Here is a 20,220-nt window from a genome sequence, read left to right on the forward strand (position 1 = left end):
TTGTATGGAGGCTGTTTCATCAGGTGACCTCACCATGTGGATGAACTGACACACAAAAGTCTGCCTTTTTTCAAACAAAGAGCCCTGAAAGGACTTCACATCCCATGGTGCCTCTGCCCTGCACCTTGGTGACAGATTCAGATCCTGGCTTCCCATTGAATGAGACCCACTGGAACTCAGAAGTGTTCCTGTGACGTGTCAATAACAGTATTGGCCCCGAAATGGCTTGAAATACATGTTAATTTGTTGAAATGAGGTGGGATGGGGGAACAGCCAGATTATCACGTAGAGCCAACAGAAATGTCGCGCTCACTACAGATGGTGAGGATGGCTGAGAGGTTAATGCAAGGAGACATTTTTCTACCTTTTCTGTGTTGTAAACAAACCCAACGGGAAGACCAAAACCAGGAATGTGTTTGTCCATCTCTCTTAATACTTTCTGGCTTTCTGATAGTTGCTAACGAAGCTTTGACTCTTTCAAAGGGTCACAAATTTATGCTTTTAAAGCCTAGTAACTTCTTTTTTACAGCCAGAGACTGTAGTTTTCTAGCAAATGCTCAATCAGCCTTAATTTGATAGTGCATTTCTTTTGCGCAGTCTTGTAGGCTGTGTAGTGTTCCTGGTAATAAAAGTAACGTGCAGGTGCAGCCCATACTCACACCCTAGTTTGTCCTGGTATGTTGTTTTGAATGTCCTTCAGCTTCTGTTGTTTTGGTTTTTATAGTGATGAAAGACTTACACAGAACACTACGGTCTTTCAAGCATTTACCTTGGTCTCATGCCTGATGACGAACTATGGGAACATCAAAATACAGTCCTGACATTTGTTTTGCCCTTACACCTGATAAAAATGAAACATGTGACAAGTCGGATGCTTTTAGATAGTTTTAGGCGGAGAAATAGAAACACTTGATTATGTATGAAAAAAGTTGACAAAGAAGAAAACAAAGTGAGGCTAAAATCAATGAGATAAAGTTGCACTGGACTACATGCATGCATAATATAATCTAAAAAACAAAACAAAAGGAATAACCACATCAATACAGGTAAATACAACAAAAAACAATTAACAATTAATTTAATTTTAGCTTAAATAGAAATTTTATTCATCACCTTACTCGTACATTTTCTCTGACTCGACTTCAGAAGAATCTACACACCCTTGTTTGTTCTGGTAAATGATGATGCTATTTTTACACGAAGCCTGTGGTTTACTGGAATTTAACACAGTTTTTTTAAAAACGAGAACTAACTGAAGCTGTATTGTGTGGTTACAAAACTAACTAAAACTAACTAAAATTAAAGTAAAAATGTCCTTAGTTTTCGTCTTTGTCAACTTTTTTCATACGTAAACCTTTTTGGTTGATATGAAATCTATTTCATCTATCTGGTTTTATGACTTAATAAACTTATTGGGGCTGAGATGGATCAGACATTTATTGTGACCTTATTGAATCTTGCACCCAACAAATACCCCATAAAAAAAAAAACTAAGACTAAAACTAATAAAAACTAAACTAAAACTAAGCATTTTCCAGAAAATAAAAACTAATTAAAACCAGCAAACTCACTCTAAAAATTAATTAAAACTAACTGAATTTGAAAACAAAAATTGCCACCGAAATTAAAACTAAAATTAAAACTAATGAAAAATCCAAAACTATTATAACCTTGGTGTGTACTTATGTTTCAAACTCTTCCATTCAATGTTTATTCTTTCCTCATGTCTAGTTATATATTACAGGAACATCAAAACAACATTTTTACCCATTTATTTTGCAAAAGCAAACAGGAAAAGTATATCATATTGTAACCGAATGCCCTTAGGCGCGACTAGGATAATACACCCCTCGATCTGTTATCGCCAGAGTTTGGCATGTAAGCGAGCCATGACGTCACCAGGGATATAAGAATCACATCCTACATGTTGCACTTTCACTGTGACTGTGAAGTTGCTCAAGGAAGTGTTGTTATTTATCCGGCCTATGCATCAGTTACCAACTTGCTTTGCAAGGTACTGACTGTTTTATGATTATAGTTATAGTTGGAGAGAAGCTATTTATTGATTTGAGTATCGCTGATTATTGTTTGGTTTTGCTAGAGTTAAATTGTCTGTGATTATTTGTGGGTGTGCTGTGATTACAGCAGGTTGCTAACAATCAGTGCTCGGATTCAACTCTTCTGTGTTCTCTTTGAATGTGAAACAGTTTTTAACTATACCATTTTTGAGTGAACACCTCTTATTGAGACTGCATCTTCAGGTTCAGTTATAGGTCCCGTATCCAACAGTCGTGCCCCAGTATCACTGCTTTTAGCTGACTATTTTAAACATTTTTCCCTCACTTTTTCTTAATTAGTATAAATACTTAGTCAGAACTTAAGCTATCCAATACTTTTAGCTAATTATTTAAACTGTTATCCAATAATTATTATTTTAACAATGTCACCATTAATTTATACTAATTAATTTCACTTTAATTTAACAAATTGAATCTATTCGGTGACTTTAATTACATTTTTAATTTAAAGGTGACTACTTAAACTTTTTATACATTACTTTTAACTATTTTAATTTAGAAAGTATTTGAGTTGTTAGCGTTCCTTTTCTAACATTTATTCAACTTTTTCATCACTTTAAGATTATCATTTGATTGTTATTGGTCCCGGATCCAACAGTCGTGCCCCAGTATCATTATTATTAATAATGTTTTTTGTTTTTTTTCTTGCCTTTAGACTAATTATTTGTATACAGACATTGACAATGCATGCCGGTTGCAAGAAAACCAATGAGAACACTGTTATCGCGAAGAAAACTAGCCAGCAAAAAAGACTACTTTCTCAAAGGACTTTTTCTTCATTTAACTGTTGAAATGCTCTCTCGATATTATAACAGCTTGTCACTCAGGGATAGGCAAGTATATATAATGTACATGTAAATGAATAACATAATAATGTAATGTTAATGTATAAAAATTAAGACTTTTACTAGAACCTTTTTCGGTTTTGGCAGCCAATCGGACAACACGACATGTTATTCTTGTGATTAAAGTTTTCTCATGTATTTAAGTTTTTCTGAGTCCTTCTGCAAATGATGTGCGTGCACAATCGTGTGTGACACTAGAGTGACGTGAAGGGGTCTATTGATCCCCGGTGTTAAAGTTTTTGTTGTTTAACATTAGCAGTATGAGTGTGAATGTATCTGCAGTACTGAGACGGTGCAGAGAAACAGACATTTGTCACTTATTTTGGAGTTTTTCATGATTTTGAAAACAACATTTTGGGGCCTAATATCATTCCACCCCCCTCCCCTCTTGCCTGAATGGAATGATCAGTTATATAACCACATTTAAAATTTTAAATGTTCGATTGTTTAGGGTCACCCCTAAAAACACACTGGGTTTAGTCCTGACTGAGAACATTTCTTTGAAGTGCTCTGCACATGGTGAACCCACACAGGAGATCATTTGGGTTGATTAGACATTACGATATGGGTGTATATAGTGTGACCTTGTCTTTATTGTAAAAAACATGTGCACATGACATATGTCTTCGTCGCCTCACCTTAATGAATGGAATGTGTTTGTTAATTATATTGTGCCCTTTATTGCTATGACCTGCCAAGATTTCTGTCTTGTGACCTCAAACAACTTCAGCATAATCCTCATCAGCTAAAACAGGTTTATGTCTTATTAAATGCAGTGAAAGAAAGGTCTCTAACCTGGAAATAAACAAGAAGTGACAAAAAGACAATACACTTATTTGCAAAAAGTAAAATTATTAAGTAAGGCTTCCGGTGCACACATTTTTGCAGTCAAAAAGACTGGCAATGCCAATTCATACTGATGCTCATTTTCCTGTTCTGAGTCTCCTCATATTTATGTAGGTGCAATATAAAAAAAAAATCACCATTTTCAAGCAAGCAGCTTCCTATTGTTCCTGTTTTTGTTGTTTTTTCCCCTAATGGCCAACTTGAATAATACATAATAAGTCTGCATTGTTTTTACTCTTGCTCCAGGTGTTGTGATAAGTCATTGTTTGTGCAATGTGAAAAGTTATGGTGGCCACCAAGGGACATTTTTTTTTTTTTCACGGACAGCTCACCTTTAGCGCCTCAGGCTGTTTGAGCTCACACAGTTGGACCGGCCACATGCCCCAACTTGTTTTGATGCATTGCGTCCACTCGGAGGTCCAGTACCGGCCCTGGGACTGCAACCAACACACACACACCTGCTGCAAAACAGATGTGTGTGTGCATGAGTGTGTGCGTGAGATGCAGAGAGAAAGAGAGCAGAGTGTAGGAGTCTGTGAGTGTGTGCTTGTGGATATAAATGGCTTAAATGTTCTTTGCACACAACTCACTCTGCTTATTTCTACATGTTTTCTGATGACGTCACCCACTCACCCGAAAAACCTCGCTTAGACGCTCTGCAGGTTGCGTCACAGATCTCCTAGCAACCGAGTGTGGCACCACAATGGAGGTCCCTTTGAGAGTTGGCAAATAAATAATGGCTACAAATAACGGCTAAATTTAAAAACGGGGCGAGGAAAAAGAGCTACCTGAGAAGAATAGCTGAGGTTGGCGTCGCTTTAGTATTTTATATTTTCAGTAAAATATGTATGAGGAGATGGAAGTTGACATTTATGCTTGGAGAGACGAGCACATTCAGCCTCTTTTTTTTGTATTTTTGACTCGTAGGCAGAATAGGAAAGATCAGTCTCACCTTTGCATTCGTTTTGTTCACTTGTAAATACAAAGGGAACTTTTCAGCAAATCTTTCTTGTATTTTGTATTTTAGTTTTCTTGTGATAACCTCTTTTTTTCTTTTAACTCTGTAATCTTCTCTCGCATCAAGCCCCTGCTAAAGAAAACCTGTTTTCCAATCAGGAACTTATTTTTTCTCAGGTGGGATTTAACTCTGAGTCTTTGAGCCTTTGCATCAAGTTCTCGTCTCACTTCAACTAATGAAACCCTGCAGAGGAGGTCATAACCGCCGGTCAATAAAGAGGTGGACTGGTCAATAGTTACTATATCTGTTCCTAGAACAGAAGGGCAGGTGTTACAAACAGTGTCAGAGGAGTCTTTGTGAACACTCTGCTGCATCTATACTGAAATGTTGTTTTTGTGCAAAAGATCCCACTGAATTCACAGAGAATTTACTCTCTGAAGAACTCTGAGTTGTAACTTGACACCTCAGCTAATCTAAACAAACTGCTTTAATAGACTATCAGCCAGCAGGGTGAGTCCAACAACTGGCATTAATGACTCTAAACTTGCCAATAAAGCTGTCTGTTACAAGCTACGGAGTAAAAACCTGCTGTGTTCATTGTCTTATTTGTCTTATTTGACTGTGGTTCCCAACCTGTTTGGTCTTAATCCTGCAGCCACAGCCCTGTCTGAAGAACTTGTGTATCCTTTCATCACTTATCGAGAAAAGGTTAATTAAAGTGCACCAATTTGTGCCTTTTCTTCATCAATTTGCAGTGGAAATGTGTCTCGGGCGTTCTGTATTGCTTTTAAATGTGTATTTTCGAGGTGCACCTTAATGCACCATGAGGCTTTGTCAGTGCACAGCCCACCATACACTAGAACCACAGTTCGAAATCAGTGGACAGAAAAAAAATTTGCTCAAAACAGAAGAGAGTAACTGAGATAAAAAAATAAAAAAAAACAAGGTGCCTGGCAAAACCTGCTCATACTTTTTTTTCCCTTGCATTGCAACTGTGTCGTCTAACTGAAGTAAGAACAGAGCACGGCAAATAAACACTAATGTGGCTTTTGCAAGATGACAAAAATGCTACTTGCACTGTTATTTCTTTGCTTTTCATGACTTTGCAAGTGATTGACGTGCTGTCATTGTTCCAGTTGCTTATTATTTTACTGGACCATTTATTAGAAATTCAGTGGTGCAGACAGCTTTGCAGAGTTATGCAACTGCAACGTCGTGACATTACATAAAATTATGAAACAGCTGTGAAACACTTCAGTTTATTTGGGGCGACTGTAAATCGCCCAGAAGGCCTGATAGGGTGAGGGCAAAAAAGAGTACCAGCAGCTTATAAAAAGTGCTGGTACTCAGAAACCGGTGAGTACTGGCACTGCTTTTAGCTGACTATTTTAAACATTTTTCCCTCACTTTTTCCTAATTAGTATAAATACTTAGTCAGAACTTAAGCTATCCAATACTTTTAGCAAATTATTTAAACTGTTATCCAATAATTATTATTTTAACAATTTCTTCATTACTTAAAGCTAATTAATTTCACTTTAATTTAACAAATTAAATGTATTTATTCAGCATTTAAAGGCAACTACTTAAACTATTTTAATTAATATTTATTATAATTATAATTATTTGGGTTTATTTGAGGCTACTGTAAATCGCCCAGAAAGCCTGATATGGTGAGTACAGAAATGAGTACCAGCAGCTTATAAAAAGTGCTGGTACTCAGAAAAAAGTCATAGCATTTTAGGTAACTACATAAAACTATTTATACATTACTATACTTAACTGTTTTAATTTAGATAATATTTATGCTTTTTCATCATTCCATTTAGCTATTCATTTCTACCATTTAATCAATTATTTCTACCATTTATTCAATTATTTCTACCATTTTTAAGATAATCACTTGAACTGTTATATCATTGCCATTTAATTGTAAATGCATTACTTTTACCTGTGCAAACTTCTGTTATCACTTGCCATTTCGTTTTTTTAATGCAGTCTAATATAATTACAAAAAAAATGTAGTGTTCAGGTGTTACAGCTGTCTTCATATGCGGAAATATTCTTTTAATCAAATCATACTTTCTATTATAATTATTTCAGCTACGCTACCCCGGGAAATGTTTGTTCATGATGCTTCCCATCTGTAGGAACCACTGCAGACTCCTTCCAGCTCACTCATGAGATCTTTATCCAGCCAAATTTGATGAGCGAGAACAACACATGGAGGGTTTAGGAAGGAGCTAATGAGACAGCAAATTTGTATTTACAAAAACAATTAGCCGCTCTTCGTCAGTGTTGTCCAAGAGCGATGGATCTGGCTGGCAGAGGGTGCGTTACGTCACCTGAAAGCCCTCCGTAGCGTCAGATTGGCCTCGCCGCCGAAAACCTGCTGTCTGTTGGTATTTGTCTGCGCTCTCCGAGCCATTTGAGTTCTTCAACTGAGGAAGTCACTACCGAGCCATAAGGCCTCGAGGCATCATCTGTTCTCCCATCCCTCCTCCCTCTGTCTCACTGGCACACTTTAAAAGACTCTCCGCTATCTATAGGGCCGTGCCGAGATACTTGTTTCATCCGAGAAAATTGCTGTTTTTCCAGCGCTGTGATTGCTATTGTCAGTTTATCACAGGGACTTTGTGAGTCTGTGTGGGTTATTTGTAAACCTGTGTGTGTGTGTGTGTGTGTGTGTGTGTGTGTGTGTGTGTGTGTGTGTGTGTGTGTTGTCGTCAAAGATGACAGCACAATATTCTGCAAAAAAAAAAACCCGGCTGATCGGCGTGCAGCTGTTGTCATAGCAACTGAGCAACCTGGCTTTGTCTCTTGTTCATCTCTTGAGTTTTTTTTTCTCTCACATTCAGATAGAGAAAAAAAACAACAACACACAATAACAACAACAACTCACTATTAACCAACCCTCTCTTAGTTTGTTTCTTGAAGCTCCACTCCAAACAATTACTTGCTCAGACTTTCACCTTTTGGAAAGCCTCATTAAAACGCATGCATGTGGAACAATGAGAATATGGTGAGCAACAGCCTGTAACATATCGCTCATATAACACTCATGTGCTATAATGCAGCACATTGTGCAGCAAACACCCACACACTTTTTTTTTTTTTTTTTTTACAGTCCTGTTCACTTCTTCTGCTGCTCTGCACACTCTACTGTATATACAATAATGTCTACTTAAACAGGCTTCAGCTTCTCATTAAAAAGTGTTTGTTTTTGAAATTCTCCTCTTAAGTTTATGATTATGTCTTTATGAAACTATGCCGTTTATTGCATTTTACCCTTTGGAGTTTTGGGTTATTTTGGCTGTTTGTGAATACTTAAAAAATCTTCACCATGCCATGTTGGTAGCATTTTTTTCAGCACAACCTCACCTATATGACCCGATAATGATTTTTCCACTTTAACTCACTGGATCAGTGGTTCCAGCGTTTCCGTGGCGTTTAGAATTAGAGTTTACCCTTTACCCACCTTTACCTTTACCTTTACCCTTTACCCACAGCGTGGGTAAAGGGTTATTCGTCAACTGGATGGTGTATAAATATCAATCAGACATTTAGAAAGTATAAAAAATGACACTCGACTGCAAAACAAGCTTTAGAACCAGCGTTTCCCACAGGATTTTCTGGGCTGACTATTATAGGGGTACCCGAAGAAACTAGGGGGTCTGGGTGGGACATGGTCCTCCGGAGAAAATTTCGCCCTAAAAGCCTAAATTTGGTGGCCTCTTGCACTTTATGAATTGTTTATTGTTTATTGTTAAAAAGATCCCCATTAGCTGTCACCAAAAGTGGGACGAGCTAGTCTTCCTGGGGTCCACAAGACAAAACAAAAATCACTTAACAATTAAACATTGTAGACATTATTATATACGTCATCAGAAATCATTCCGCAAAAGTTATTACATTCATATCTATTACATTAATTCTCACTTTCATACAGTAAATATGTTAATTCACTACTCAGAAATTTAAATAGTGCATTCTCAAGTAATAATTAAAAGATACTTTACTATTCAGTTCACGTATATTCAATGGGCAATTATTCCAATAACTGATAGCACGATAAATAACTTCTCTTTAAGGCATTTGATTTTGGACATGGTAACATCATCTGACCACCATTAGCTGACCTTGTCACATAAGAATGAACCTGATCACATCTGACAATTTGGTTATATAAGAAAAGAATGAATGAATTTTTGTAAAGGAGAATAAGGGTTCTTCTATGTTTTATTTAAGGCGTCATATTTTGACAGTCTTCTTGTGAATTCTGTGGTGGACTCTGCTAACACATCCATGTGCTCTTATTTTGTAAGCTACATGTGCTTTTATTTTGTAGGCGGGTTTAACACGTTCTTAGCATAACACTTACAAGCACCAGGAAAACGAGTGGAGGCTGACTTGCCGCAGTGTGCCTTGTTCTCTTCCAGTAACATTAGCTAGCATTCACTCTAACAGGCAGTCTGACCTCACAGAGAAACTGGAGGGCCGCCGCTACTAAATGAATATAGAGGAAACCCTGAGTTCCTCACCTTTTTTCCTTGGAGGCTAATTATATATCAGCACCTGTATGGATGGATATGAAATGCTTTCCACTGTTTGCAACCAGTGTACAAAATACATATACAGAAATAATAAGGCCATTAATGGGAAAAAATATGAAAAATGTCTCTTATTAAGCAGTAAACATTAAACTCAAGTGTTGGCCTGTACACATATATCTGACCTTACAAAGATTAAGAGTCCACAGACACAATATTGACTTTGTTATTATGATTTTTTTTTTAAATTCAATATACCAAATATTATTTTGACAACCTCATGACCTCAAAGCAGACAACGTTTCCCCCTGACTCAAGGTTGAGAACACCTCTACTGGATCAACATTGTGAACCAAAATCTGATTTGGAAAATAATGTTTTTTCTACTTTCAAATCACAATCATGCTCAGTGAAGAAGTTTAAATGCTGGTTACAAATATAACATAAGAGGTAAAATGAGGATAACATCTATAATAACATTTTTTTTTTGTTTTTTCTTTATTATTATTCAATAATTATTATTATTTACACAAATTCTTTATTACTTTAAGCTAATTCATCTTACTTTATTTTTTCTAATTTAATTTATTTTTTATTCAGTACGTTACTAACTACTTAAACTATTTGTACATCACTTTTAACTACTTGAATTTAGATAATATTTGAGCTGTTTCGTCATTCCTTATAGCTATTTATTTCTACAATTTATTCATTACTTTTAGATAATAATTTGAACTGATTTGTCACCGTTGTAAACTTCTGTTATCACTTGCAAATATATCTGACTCTCTCTAGTTCTACTTGGCCTTTCATCATCAAACAATAACTGGCCATGGAGCTTCAAGCCAGCACTTTAGAGGGAAACTGACATCAGGGCTCATCTCGGCTTTGTTTTTACGTTGTGATGTCACAAAAGACCCTTTTGTGGACTCCAGAGGGCTACCCCTTTAAGAAAAGCTTCTACCCAAACCATGCTACCCATTGAACTAGAATTAGAGAATAATTAGAAGAATGATACTTTTTCTTTTACCCCGCAGGAGGAACTTCTCCTCCACGGGGAGTAGCAGTGTTAAGCGCTCAGTCAATCACTCGGAGAGGCATCTCAGTCTAACGTCAAATAAACTATATTTGGCTCTAAATAGGCTCCTAGACACAAGTAGTCTCTTTATCTCTGCACGTACACACACACACACACACACACACACACACACACCCACCCCCCTCTGTTTAACCCACACACAGACACAAACATATATTTCTTCATCTTTTAGTGTAGTTACATTCCCTCTCTTTAACCCACACAAGAAATACACACTCAGACACACACATACACAGCACACTCAACCCCACGGTCTGCTGTTTGTGTGTGTGTGTGTGTGTGTGTGTGTCATGTGACCGGCCAGTGGAGGAGGGGGGAAGGAAGGCCTCGGCTTAATTAGGCTGAGGCCAATCAGAGAAGATGGAGGAGGACACTGTTGTCTGGCGCCTTGGGGTTTCTCAGTTCCTGGAGGCTCATCTGTCACACACACACACACACACACACACACACACACACACGCCATGCATACGTGCATGGTAGCATGTTGCCATGATTTTTGCCTCGTTTATGTGTCAAGATGTTTATACAACACCTGTGTGTGTGTGTGTGTGTGTGTGTGTGAGAGAGAGCATGTGTACTTTATTAACCTTCATTTACACTTTGGTTGTGTTTTTCCTCCCTGGACTGTCAAGCTGTCATGGTGGTACCTCTGGAGACCTTCACACCTGCTCTCATAATTTAAGGCGCGACAAAGATAACACTAGAATATAAACCGGTGGAGCTCGACACTGTTTTTCATGAGTTGAACTTTTCTTAGCTGGATTTTATTTATTTATGGATCTACAAAATGCACTTAAAAGATGACCCTAAAATGTGAAAGTCTTTTAAATTTTAGTCCTGGTTGATTTTGCAACACCTGCAGTTACGCTGGTAGCATCGAGCGTGCTATAACGCTACAGCAAAACCTCCTTGAGCAGCTACTCTATCAGAAATCCAACAAAAGACTAACTAGTGCTTCTGTTTAAAGTGTAGCCAAGAAAACTTTTACTGACGTCAGTCAAAATAATTGCAACCACGATCTGATTTCCCGCTGTGAACGCTGTGAGTAGTTTTCTAAAAGTAGTTTACCTTGTTGAGAACTTGGCGGTGTCGCCTGCAGCCCTTCGTCTAACAGCTCACTTTAGCTGTTCTTTCTTGTTTCATTATTCACCTGCAAAAACTAAAAATGACAGCTATCAACGTTGCATTCCCTGTGAATGTCTTGCAATAAAATCCACACAGTGTTTGGTCATTTAAATGTGTTTACTGGGAAGCAGCGTGAGCTTGCATTAGCAGTAGCCAGAGGTGGAAGAAGTATTCAGATCTCTAACTTCACTAAAAGTACTATATACAGGGTTCGTACGGTCATGAAAAACCTGGAAAGTTGAAAATGCAATTTCTAGGTCCTTGAAAAGTTATTGAAAAATAAAATCCTCTGTAACGTTTTGGAAATGATAATGATGTAACACCTGCAGACTTTGCCACTGCCAATAAATACGACTGGACAGTCAACTTTAAAGCAGGTAAATAAAACATAAAGGTAACACTTTACAATATATAATAATAATAATTATAAATGGTAAACAGATAGTTTATTAATGTTTAATCATCATTTATAAACTGTATATAGACCATTTAGAATGTTAAATACATAATTTATTAATGTTTAACTAACTTCATAAATGACAAATAGATGGTTTATTAATGTAAGTTTATAGTTACTTTACAATTAAGAAACCAATTAAATTATAATTAATAGTTTATCAATAGTTTTAGTTACACTCATTTTAATATTTTTAATACCATATTAAGTATGTTAATGATTCATATACCTTTAAGAAATTGGTTGAAAACATTTAAAGATTAAATATGTATAGCACTTTGTAAATGGTTAATAATTGGTTTATAAACCATCTATAATTGTAAAGTGTTACCAACATAAAATTAACCAATAGAATCTTAAAACCGATCAAACAAATTCAGTGCAAACCAAACCAAAACATGAATATCCACATTAATACATTTTAATACAACAATAACAGATAAAACTCTCAGTTACAATTGTATTCAGACTACAAAAGCCGTCCTTCAGACTATGAAATTCAGAGATTCTGTGCATCCGTTCTCTGTCTGAGGATTTCTATCATTTCTCAAGCTTATGCTTTTTTCATTTGACTGGCGCGTGTGTGTGAGCATGTGAGTTTGTTCTCACACTGACATAAATCTCCACTCCCCCATTCTTCGAGGGACGTTCGGATCATCAAAGACTGCTGCAGAAGACAGACAGCGACGTCAACAGCACACGCACACAATGATAAACAGCCCTGACCACGCTGCTGACAAGTCCAATCATCTGCCAGTCGCCAACAAGGCCGACAAGAAGCAGATGATGTCAGTTTCCCCTCTGTATTGAGTTATCGGGTTGATTGAGTGTAATTGAGCGATGCATCGGAGTGCGGAGAGAAGACACCGAGCCTCTGGAGAGGCTGGAGAGGGAGGAGGGAGGAAGGGTGTTTCAGGAACCAGGATATGCTATATGGCACCGGTGTCATGAGATTAGCAGTGTGAGCCACTCGCAGCTTCATAATCAAATAATAAGAATGATTGAACTCCTCACCAGATGAAAGATTATACAAAAATGTATTTCAAACTAACGTCACTAATCTGCAGCAATTTAAAACAGGAAATCTAAACCAAACTATAATATCTACAGCAACAAAACTTCTAGGGCCGTGAATGTCATGATCATGAATTTATTTGGACTTTAGATTTGCACCTGTATCGAATGTGATCACACGATTAAACAGCTTTGACAGCAATTATCATTCTACTAAGTATGGAAAACTAGCGACCTGTGCCACCTTCTAGTACAACAAACACTTTTACTATAGTTAAGACGACAAATATAGCCACTAATATATATGTCAGAAGAAAATAAACTTTAACAAACCTTGTGTCCTGTCTGCCAGCCACTATAGAAGCCTTTTTCATACTTTGTATCAACTTTATATGAATTACGACGTACTCATTATTATTTACCGTTTGTTTTTCATTGGTTCAACCTGTTATTTCCTGTCACTATCTTTCAAAATTAAAGCACACTGGATGGCACTTTTTTCAAAATAAAAGCATCACAAAATTGTAAAACATCTAGAAAATATACAAACATGAAAAACAAGCGATATAATGCAAAAACACCTATAGGAACCTTACTAAAGGTAATTTACAGTTGTGTTTAAAATAAATGTAAAAGTTATATAGTGATTGGAGTATTTACTACTTTTTACTGCTATATTTGATTTACTCCACATTGAGAAAATGTATTGCTCACCCCTGTTCTAGCAGGTGCAGTAGGTTGTTATCAGCCCATGTAACGGCCGGTTGCTGAAAATTAAGTTGTTGCGTTTAGTTAAAAGGCTGAAATTTTGTTCTTTTTAGGCTACAAAACATTTCTAAGATTAGGGAAATAAAGTTCATGGTTAAGTGATGGTAAAATGGTTTAAAAAGGCAAATAAATTCATGTAAATGCCGGACGTGTACCTTAGGTGACACAAACATGTTGGCAGCGTAACAAGGTTACGTACGGAAGTTAAGAGACGTTACTTCAAATAACATTGTTGACTTTAGTTTTCAGATGTGACACAAATGCTGGTTTTCTGGGTGAAAGTTCTGGGTTTGTTTGATCATCTATCTCCCCTCCCGCCTGCCCTTAGAGCGTATTTTCATGCTTTATACTCTGTTTACTTTGCTTCCCACTTCACTTTCAGACTCTAACGTCACTTCTGCCTTCGCGTCCTTCATATTTACTGAACCTGGCCTCTTGAGGGCGCCACCTAGCCTGGGTATACCCAGACTGCCTTGCGCGCTCGAATTTAATTTCGAACCTCCAGGCAGTCTGGAAACCAGGCGAGTTTCTTAGCCCTGTTTTAGGGATCCAATCACAGAGCGGGGAGGGACGGCAAGACGATGAAGCGTACTACTCGGCACTTGGAAGCTTGTAGTTTTCCGGATCCAACATGTCTGCAGCAGACGCGAAACTCTCTATAGCTGTAGATGGTGTTTTAAAAAGTTTAGAGCGAAAGTTGAAAGGCGAAAGGTCTCTCGGTGGCTCCGCTGAGATCACCGGCGTTATGGTAGCGGGGCTATTAGCGTCGCTAGCGGCTATTAGCGTCGCTAGCGGCTATTAGCGTCGCTAGCGGCTATTAGCGCCGTTAGTGGCTAATAGCTAATAGCCGCTAACGGCTAATAGCCCCGCTACCGCGGACAGCGGAGCCGCCGAGAGGCCCGCAGCAGCTTGATTATTGCCCATAAAATCAGTGGATGTGTGTGGCTGAATGACATGAGGGGGAATAAAGCGTGAAAATAAATAATCTTGCAGAAAGCGAGAACTGGAGAAGCAAAGCAGCAAGCAACACTCTCTCACAGACACACACACAACAAACATCCATTTCTGTTGCTCTACTACGTCATCAGGTATAACTGATCTGATTGGCTAAGAGCTACCTACAGACGCTTTAATAGACATTCTAAGCGTCCAATAAACGGCTCTGGAGGATCGTAAACCACACCTCCTCTACGGAAAAATACACTGCTCGTTGCCAGACTAGCCCTCATTTGAGAATAGTCTGGTGTTAGCCAGGCTAGGCGCCACCAACAATACATGTTAATATAGAAGTACCCTGATAACAACCTACTCAACCTACTAGAGGGTTGAACAGGCGTCATTCTTGCCCATACTTATGAGATGGTGACTGCTGATAAATGCCGAATTGCGTGAGATGTTCCTGTTTGGATATTTGGTACTTTAGCTCCACTCAGTCAGATTGAATTCGACCACTGAGTGCATTTCTTTCTCCAGAGATCTGCCTCTTTAAACAGTTTCCAACTCAAGGGTCCAATCTGCAAGTTTCAAAGAGTGTCCTAGGAGGAACATTAGCATCTTAACAATGAATATCATCGTCTTTTCTGTTTCCTTTCAAATAAAAAGACGGAACGAAGAGCCCGTGACTATGAAAATTGACAAAGATGTCCTCAGATTCATTCTTTTTTGCAATACTGTGAGATTTCCATCTGAAACCAACTCGGATCTCTTTCTCCTCTCAGGCCTAATTGAAGTGAACCTCTTCTGTGCTCTCATATAGAGATCGATCTCCGTCTCCATCTCAAGGCATTAGGATTTTGATGCATTGAGAAAAGAACGTTTGCATTTCTCCCTTTCTCCTTAATGTATTGTTCATCTCTGAAGTCCCCTCCACTCGCCTCCTCCTGGCATTCATCACCAGCTTATAAGAAACATAATGCTCATGAATAATCTGCATAAAGGTAGCCAGAAAATGAGTCAATTATTAAACATTTTATTTTCAGCCAGGAATGGATGCAAAAGAGAGAGAGATTGGACATTTTTTTATTTCAGTGCACTCTAAATGTATACATTTCACAGAATATATGTGCATGGTTATTCTGTTTATGTAAGACCAGTCCGTTCTTCAAATATCAGCCTTGCACAAAGAGAAAGTGTGTTTTACACATCAAAGTACCACTGAGTACTGCTGCATATGTGGCTCCAGATGGAGCTGCACAAGGTCCGATGAATTACCTCATAAACTGTAATCGTAACATTTGTTACTTCAATTGATAAATTGTTGGATCTGAAGAATTTAAAATGAATAAAATCTGTTGGTGTTAAGTTGGAACAGACCTTTGTAGCCTGCCTCTCTGCTCGCTATGCTACGTTAGCTGTTACGCTCATAACCAAACCTGCACACAGATATTATTCGGCCCCTGAAAGGTCGAATGAATGGGCCCTCCAAAAATCTGCGATATATATTTAAATGCCTGCATGTGGCCTCTCTGTTCTACTCATTGTGAAAGAAGTTGCATTTTACCAAAGAAACAATGAATACAAGATTGCTTTTGTTGTTTTAATAAGTAATGGTGATCATTTTGGTTCAAAATAATTTGGTTATTCATGCTTATATTTAAAATGAACATGATTAGGCCCTTGCCCCGTTTACCCCCGTATGGGTGGCCCTTCAGTATATACTGCATACTGCCAACTAAATGAGTAATTAAGTATGACATCACACATTACTAACATTGGAGTTAATAATGCATACAGTCTGACCTGGCCAGCAGCTTGAATCTCCAAAAATGGTGCAACAAATTTAAAAAAAAGGCATTTTTTGGTTAAACTAACCATATATTGGGAACCTAAAAGATGTCATTCTGGTGTGAATAATATTAAAACTCAATTAAATGACATATTAACTGAATTGAGCCTTGCTCATGCCATTGTTTCGTCCGAAGAGCCACAATGCAATTTGGGGTGGTTGAGTATGTACAGAAACTCTTGCTGATGTAATGTGATGTCTGGGCATTTCTGGCATACACAAAATCTGCAAACTACTCAATTTTACATTGTAATTATTAGAAATAGGTCGTTAGTATGCAGTTTTGAAATATCTACAGTTGAGGGGCATTGTGGGGAACAAAGACACAGATTTTGATAAAGAAGAAGGATGAATGCAGTAAAAAAATCTGATTTCTCTGGTTCTGCTGCATCGATTTGGATCATTTTATTAAATTCTCAGAGTTTTACGGAGTGAAATGCTAAATCTCTTTAAAAAAACATAAGTTGGTGCGGTGAAACTGTGGTGAAAGTAGAATATATTCCATGTTTTATTTAGGTTGACTGAATATATTAATTTTTAAATGGTCAAAAGTGTTTCAGACTCAAACCTGAACAGGCCTGCCCATGTGAGCTTTTATTTAGCAGAAATTGTAATAACTCCAAGAACAAAAATGATCTTGCATGATGCACTTTCCAGTACAACCTTTGACTTTTTCGCATTTTTTAGCAGAGCTCTTTTTGTTGTTTAAGTATTGACAGCCGGCACGTCATTATCATCACAATGCATATCCAGCACATCCTGCCGCCTCTACAGGAAACGCTGTGTAGGCTGCCGTTCTCACCTGGCATTAAGAGGTGGCGCATAAATGTAGCTGCTCAGTCATCGGCAGCGCTAATGGACCGAGCGAAAGGTTTTTGTTGTGAAATCCTTTTGAAATGAGAGTTCCTCACAATGAAACACAGACAGCAATGGGAGATATCTGCATCTAAACAATTCAGTACAACTGAGTCCTCAACATTTCTGTTCATCTATCTGTTTGTCTGTCTGTCTCAATGGTGAAATTATCATTATCAGCACAACATTGGCCGGGTTTAACTCTGAACCCCGAGCCGTTTCAAGTCCTGCACCTCTATGGAATCAGCACAGTCATGGCTAGAATTATGAACAACTAAAAAGCATGTCTTTTGTGCAGAATAACATAGTTATGATGACATAAATCATTAAAAAGAAAAAAAAACCCAAGTTGAATTTCTCTGATAAATTATTTCTTGAAAATTGGAATGAAATGGAATTTATATTTATCACACTTTTATCCACAAATGCATGTCACCAATATTGGGGGGGAAATCGGGTCTCCACATGCTATAGACACTGAACTATTTGCAATTTTACCACCACGACTTCCAGCCTCTCCTGCCCTCTCCCCTCAGCTCTGTGTAAAGAGATTTTCAGTGAATATTTGTCACGTGACCGTTGGTCTCAGCAGAATCAATCATGGCTTCACAGTGTCGCTGAGGAGCATAATTTAATGTTTTTTTAACACGATCTAGTCATTCAAAAAAGTGATTTTGACAAAAATATCACAATTTTAAGCTTTGTTTTGGTTACTTTTTCAAACAGAAACTTTTATAACCTATGATCCCTTCAAGGACTGTGTTGGATGGTATGGTTCAGAGGGTTAAAACAAACAAAAAAAACTTTACAGTGGCTTAAAGAATGAGACCAAAACTAAAACACAGACTCAGGATGGGAATGCTGCTCCTTGGTCTCAAACTCCAGTTGGTAAAAACAGCCCAAAAAAATACCTCTTATTATAATTCATGCATCCATCTATCCATCTATCTGTCTGTCTAGACAATTAGGACAAGAGCTTGTTTACAGTGAGGAGTTGACAGTGAGTCATAACTAACTGTGTGCATGATATCCAAACAGCTGATTAAGTCAGACACCAAAATGTCAGTTTGTTGCTGCAGAATCAGTCCATACCCTGAAATGCCATATGCGCTAAATGAATGTTTAATGCAAGACATTTAGTCAATTCTGAATAACATTCTGTCTGTATTAGCATTTGACTAAAAACCATAACAACCGTCCATCTCTCCTGTCTCCTGTCTCTCCAGACACTCTCTCAGTGCCTCGCTGGTCCCCACAGATTCCCCGAAGAGATCTGGGAAACTCAATAAAACACAGGTAGGCCTAAAGAAAAGTGTGTGGGTGAGTGTGTGTGTGTGTGTTAGTTTGCCTATGTGCACACACTGTGATAGAATGCCAGTCCAATTAAAAAGGGCCTCTTGCATAACTCGTGTCAATCCTCTTTCTCTCTCTGTCTGTCCTCCTCTTTCTCTCTCACCCTGCTTGACTCCAAACGCTAGTGATCTAAAAAGTAAAACAATGCCGTATTAGTTGTGGGATCTCAGCAGCCTCCAGAACGTGGGTGTTTTGCCTGCTGAAAGTCAGCGAGGTGGAGAGAGAAGCTCGCACGCAGCCAAACTGAGCGCAAATGTAATTTATAGAGCCGTTATTTGAAGATTAAAGGCTGTTTTTTTAAGAGAAACGCCATTATTCCATCCAGCAATCTCCTTGACGGGCCAATTTGCATATTCCGAACGTGTGCCCTTGATCGCATTGTTGGCCTGTTACGATAAGTGCATGTGCGTCGCCGGTACACAATGCACCACTTTGGCTGTAGGGCCTCCACTGTGCTGAGCAGAACATTTTCTTTATGCAGAATCTGTCCTTAATGTCACATCGTCGTTCACATCTGACGGCAAAGTCCACTAAAAAATCCGTCAGGGGTTGGATTGAGTTGTGCCTCTCAATTGAGGCGAAGGAGGGCCCTAATAAAGAGATTTGGATTCTGTCAAACTACATTAGTCACCTGCCATTAGCCAGCCAGCGGCGCTGCTGGCGTCCAGCCGTTGCATCAGTAAATACAGCCAACAGTCACATACGTGCTCGAGCCGCTCGGTCGGTCCGTGCAGGGAAATAAGTGGCGAGCACATTGTGGTTTGGTTTGTTTGAGAGGTGAACCTTTAAGAGCGGCGCGGGCCCCTGAGCCGCCATCACTCGGCCTGATTGCTGTATTGATGCTAAACCCCACGGACCCCGTCAGAGCGACTGCCTGAGATGTTCATTCACGCAGGGTTACTGCAAGATGAAAATGAAATGGGCCCAAATTAAATCAGCAGGTGAAGGAGATTAGAGAGGTAAACACTTTTACAAAAAGTACCTTCTCCAGGCTTTCATTATCCTCCGTAGAAAAGGTTACGCGGGGAATGTGGCGTCTTCTTTGGGAAAAAAATCCGTCCGTCAGTATGAGAGAATGTTATGAAAGGCAAAAAGGTCAGAAGCAGTGTAATCCACAGCTCTATAGAGATGTGCAACAAGCTCAAAGTGATGTCCTGACTTTTTTTTATTAAATGTCCTCATCTCGCCTCTCTTCCTTTCCCTGCAGGTTTTCTACAAAGTATTGGATGTCCCAGACATGCATAGTATGTGGAAAGGGAATGTTGTTTGGACTGAAATGTAAAAACTGCAAGTACGTATCCAGACTGGCTTTTGTCTCGAACACAATTTATGCAACAGTACAAGTGATTTGTGTCTAATATACACTGTTAAATCAATCATTATTTCCAAAATTGTTTGTCATTTCTTTAAGTGATAGAAAAACACAAAGATCATAAACATGTGTCACCCATAGAAACAATCAAAATAGTCATCTCTTGTCTGTTTTG

General features: G+C 38.3%; 1 protein-coding gene across 3 annotated transcripts in view; it reads left to right on the forward strand.

Annotated features, from left to right (window-relative positions):
- ksr2 (kinase suppressor of ras 2) overlaps positions 1–20,220 on the forward strand; it is a 191,141-nt gene that overhangs the window by 107,904 nt on the left and 63,017 nt on the right. For all 3 annotated transcript variants that reach the window (XM_059336669.1, XM_059336668.1, XM_059336671.1), the window contains 2 exons: positions 18,607–18,676; positions 19,941–20,024. In XM_059336669.1, coding sequence (XP_059192652.1) covers positions 18,607–18,676; positions 19,941–20,024 — 154 coding nt within the window. The remainder of the gene's footprint in view (positions 1–18,606; positions 18,677–19,940; positions 20,025–20,220) is intronic.

This window comes from Centropristis striata, chromosome 7, assembly GCF_030273125.1.
Source record: "Centropristis striata isolate RG_2023a ecotype Rhode Island chromosome 7, C.striata_1.0, whole genome shotgun sequence".
NCBI lineage: Eukaryota > Metazoa > Chordata > Actinopteri > Perciformes > Serranidae > Centropristis > Centropristis striata.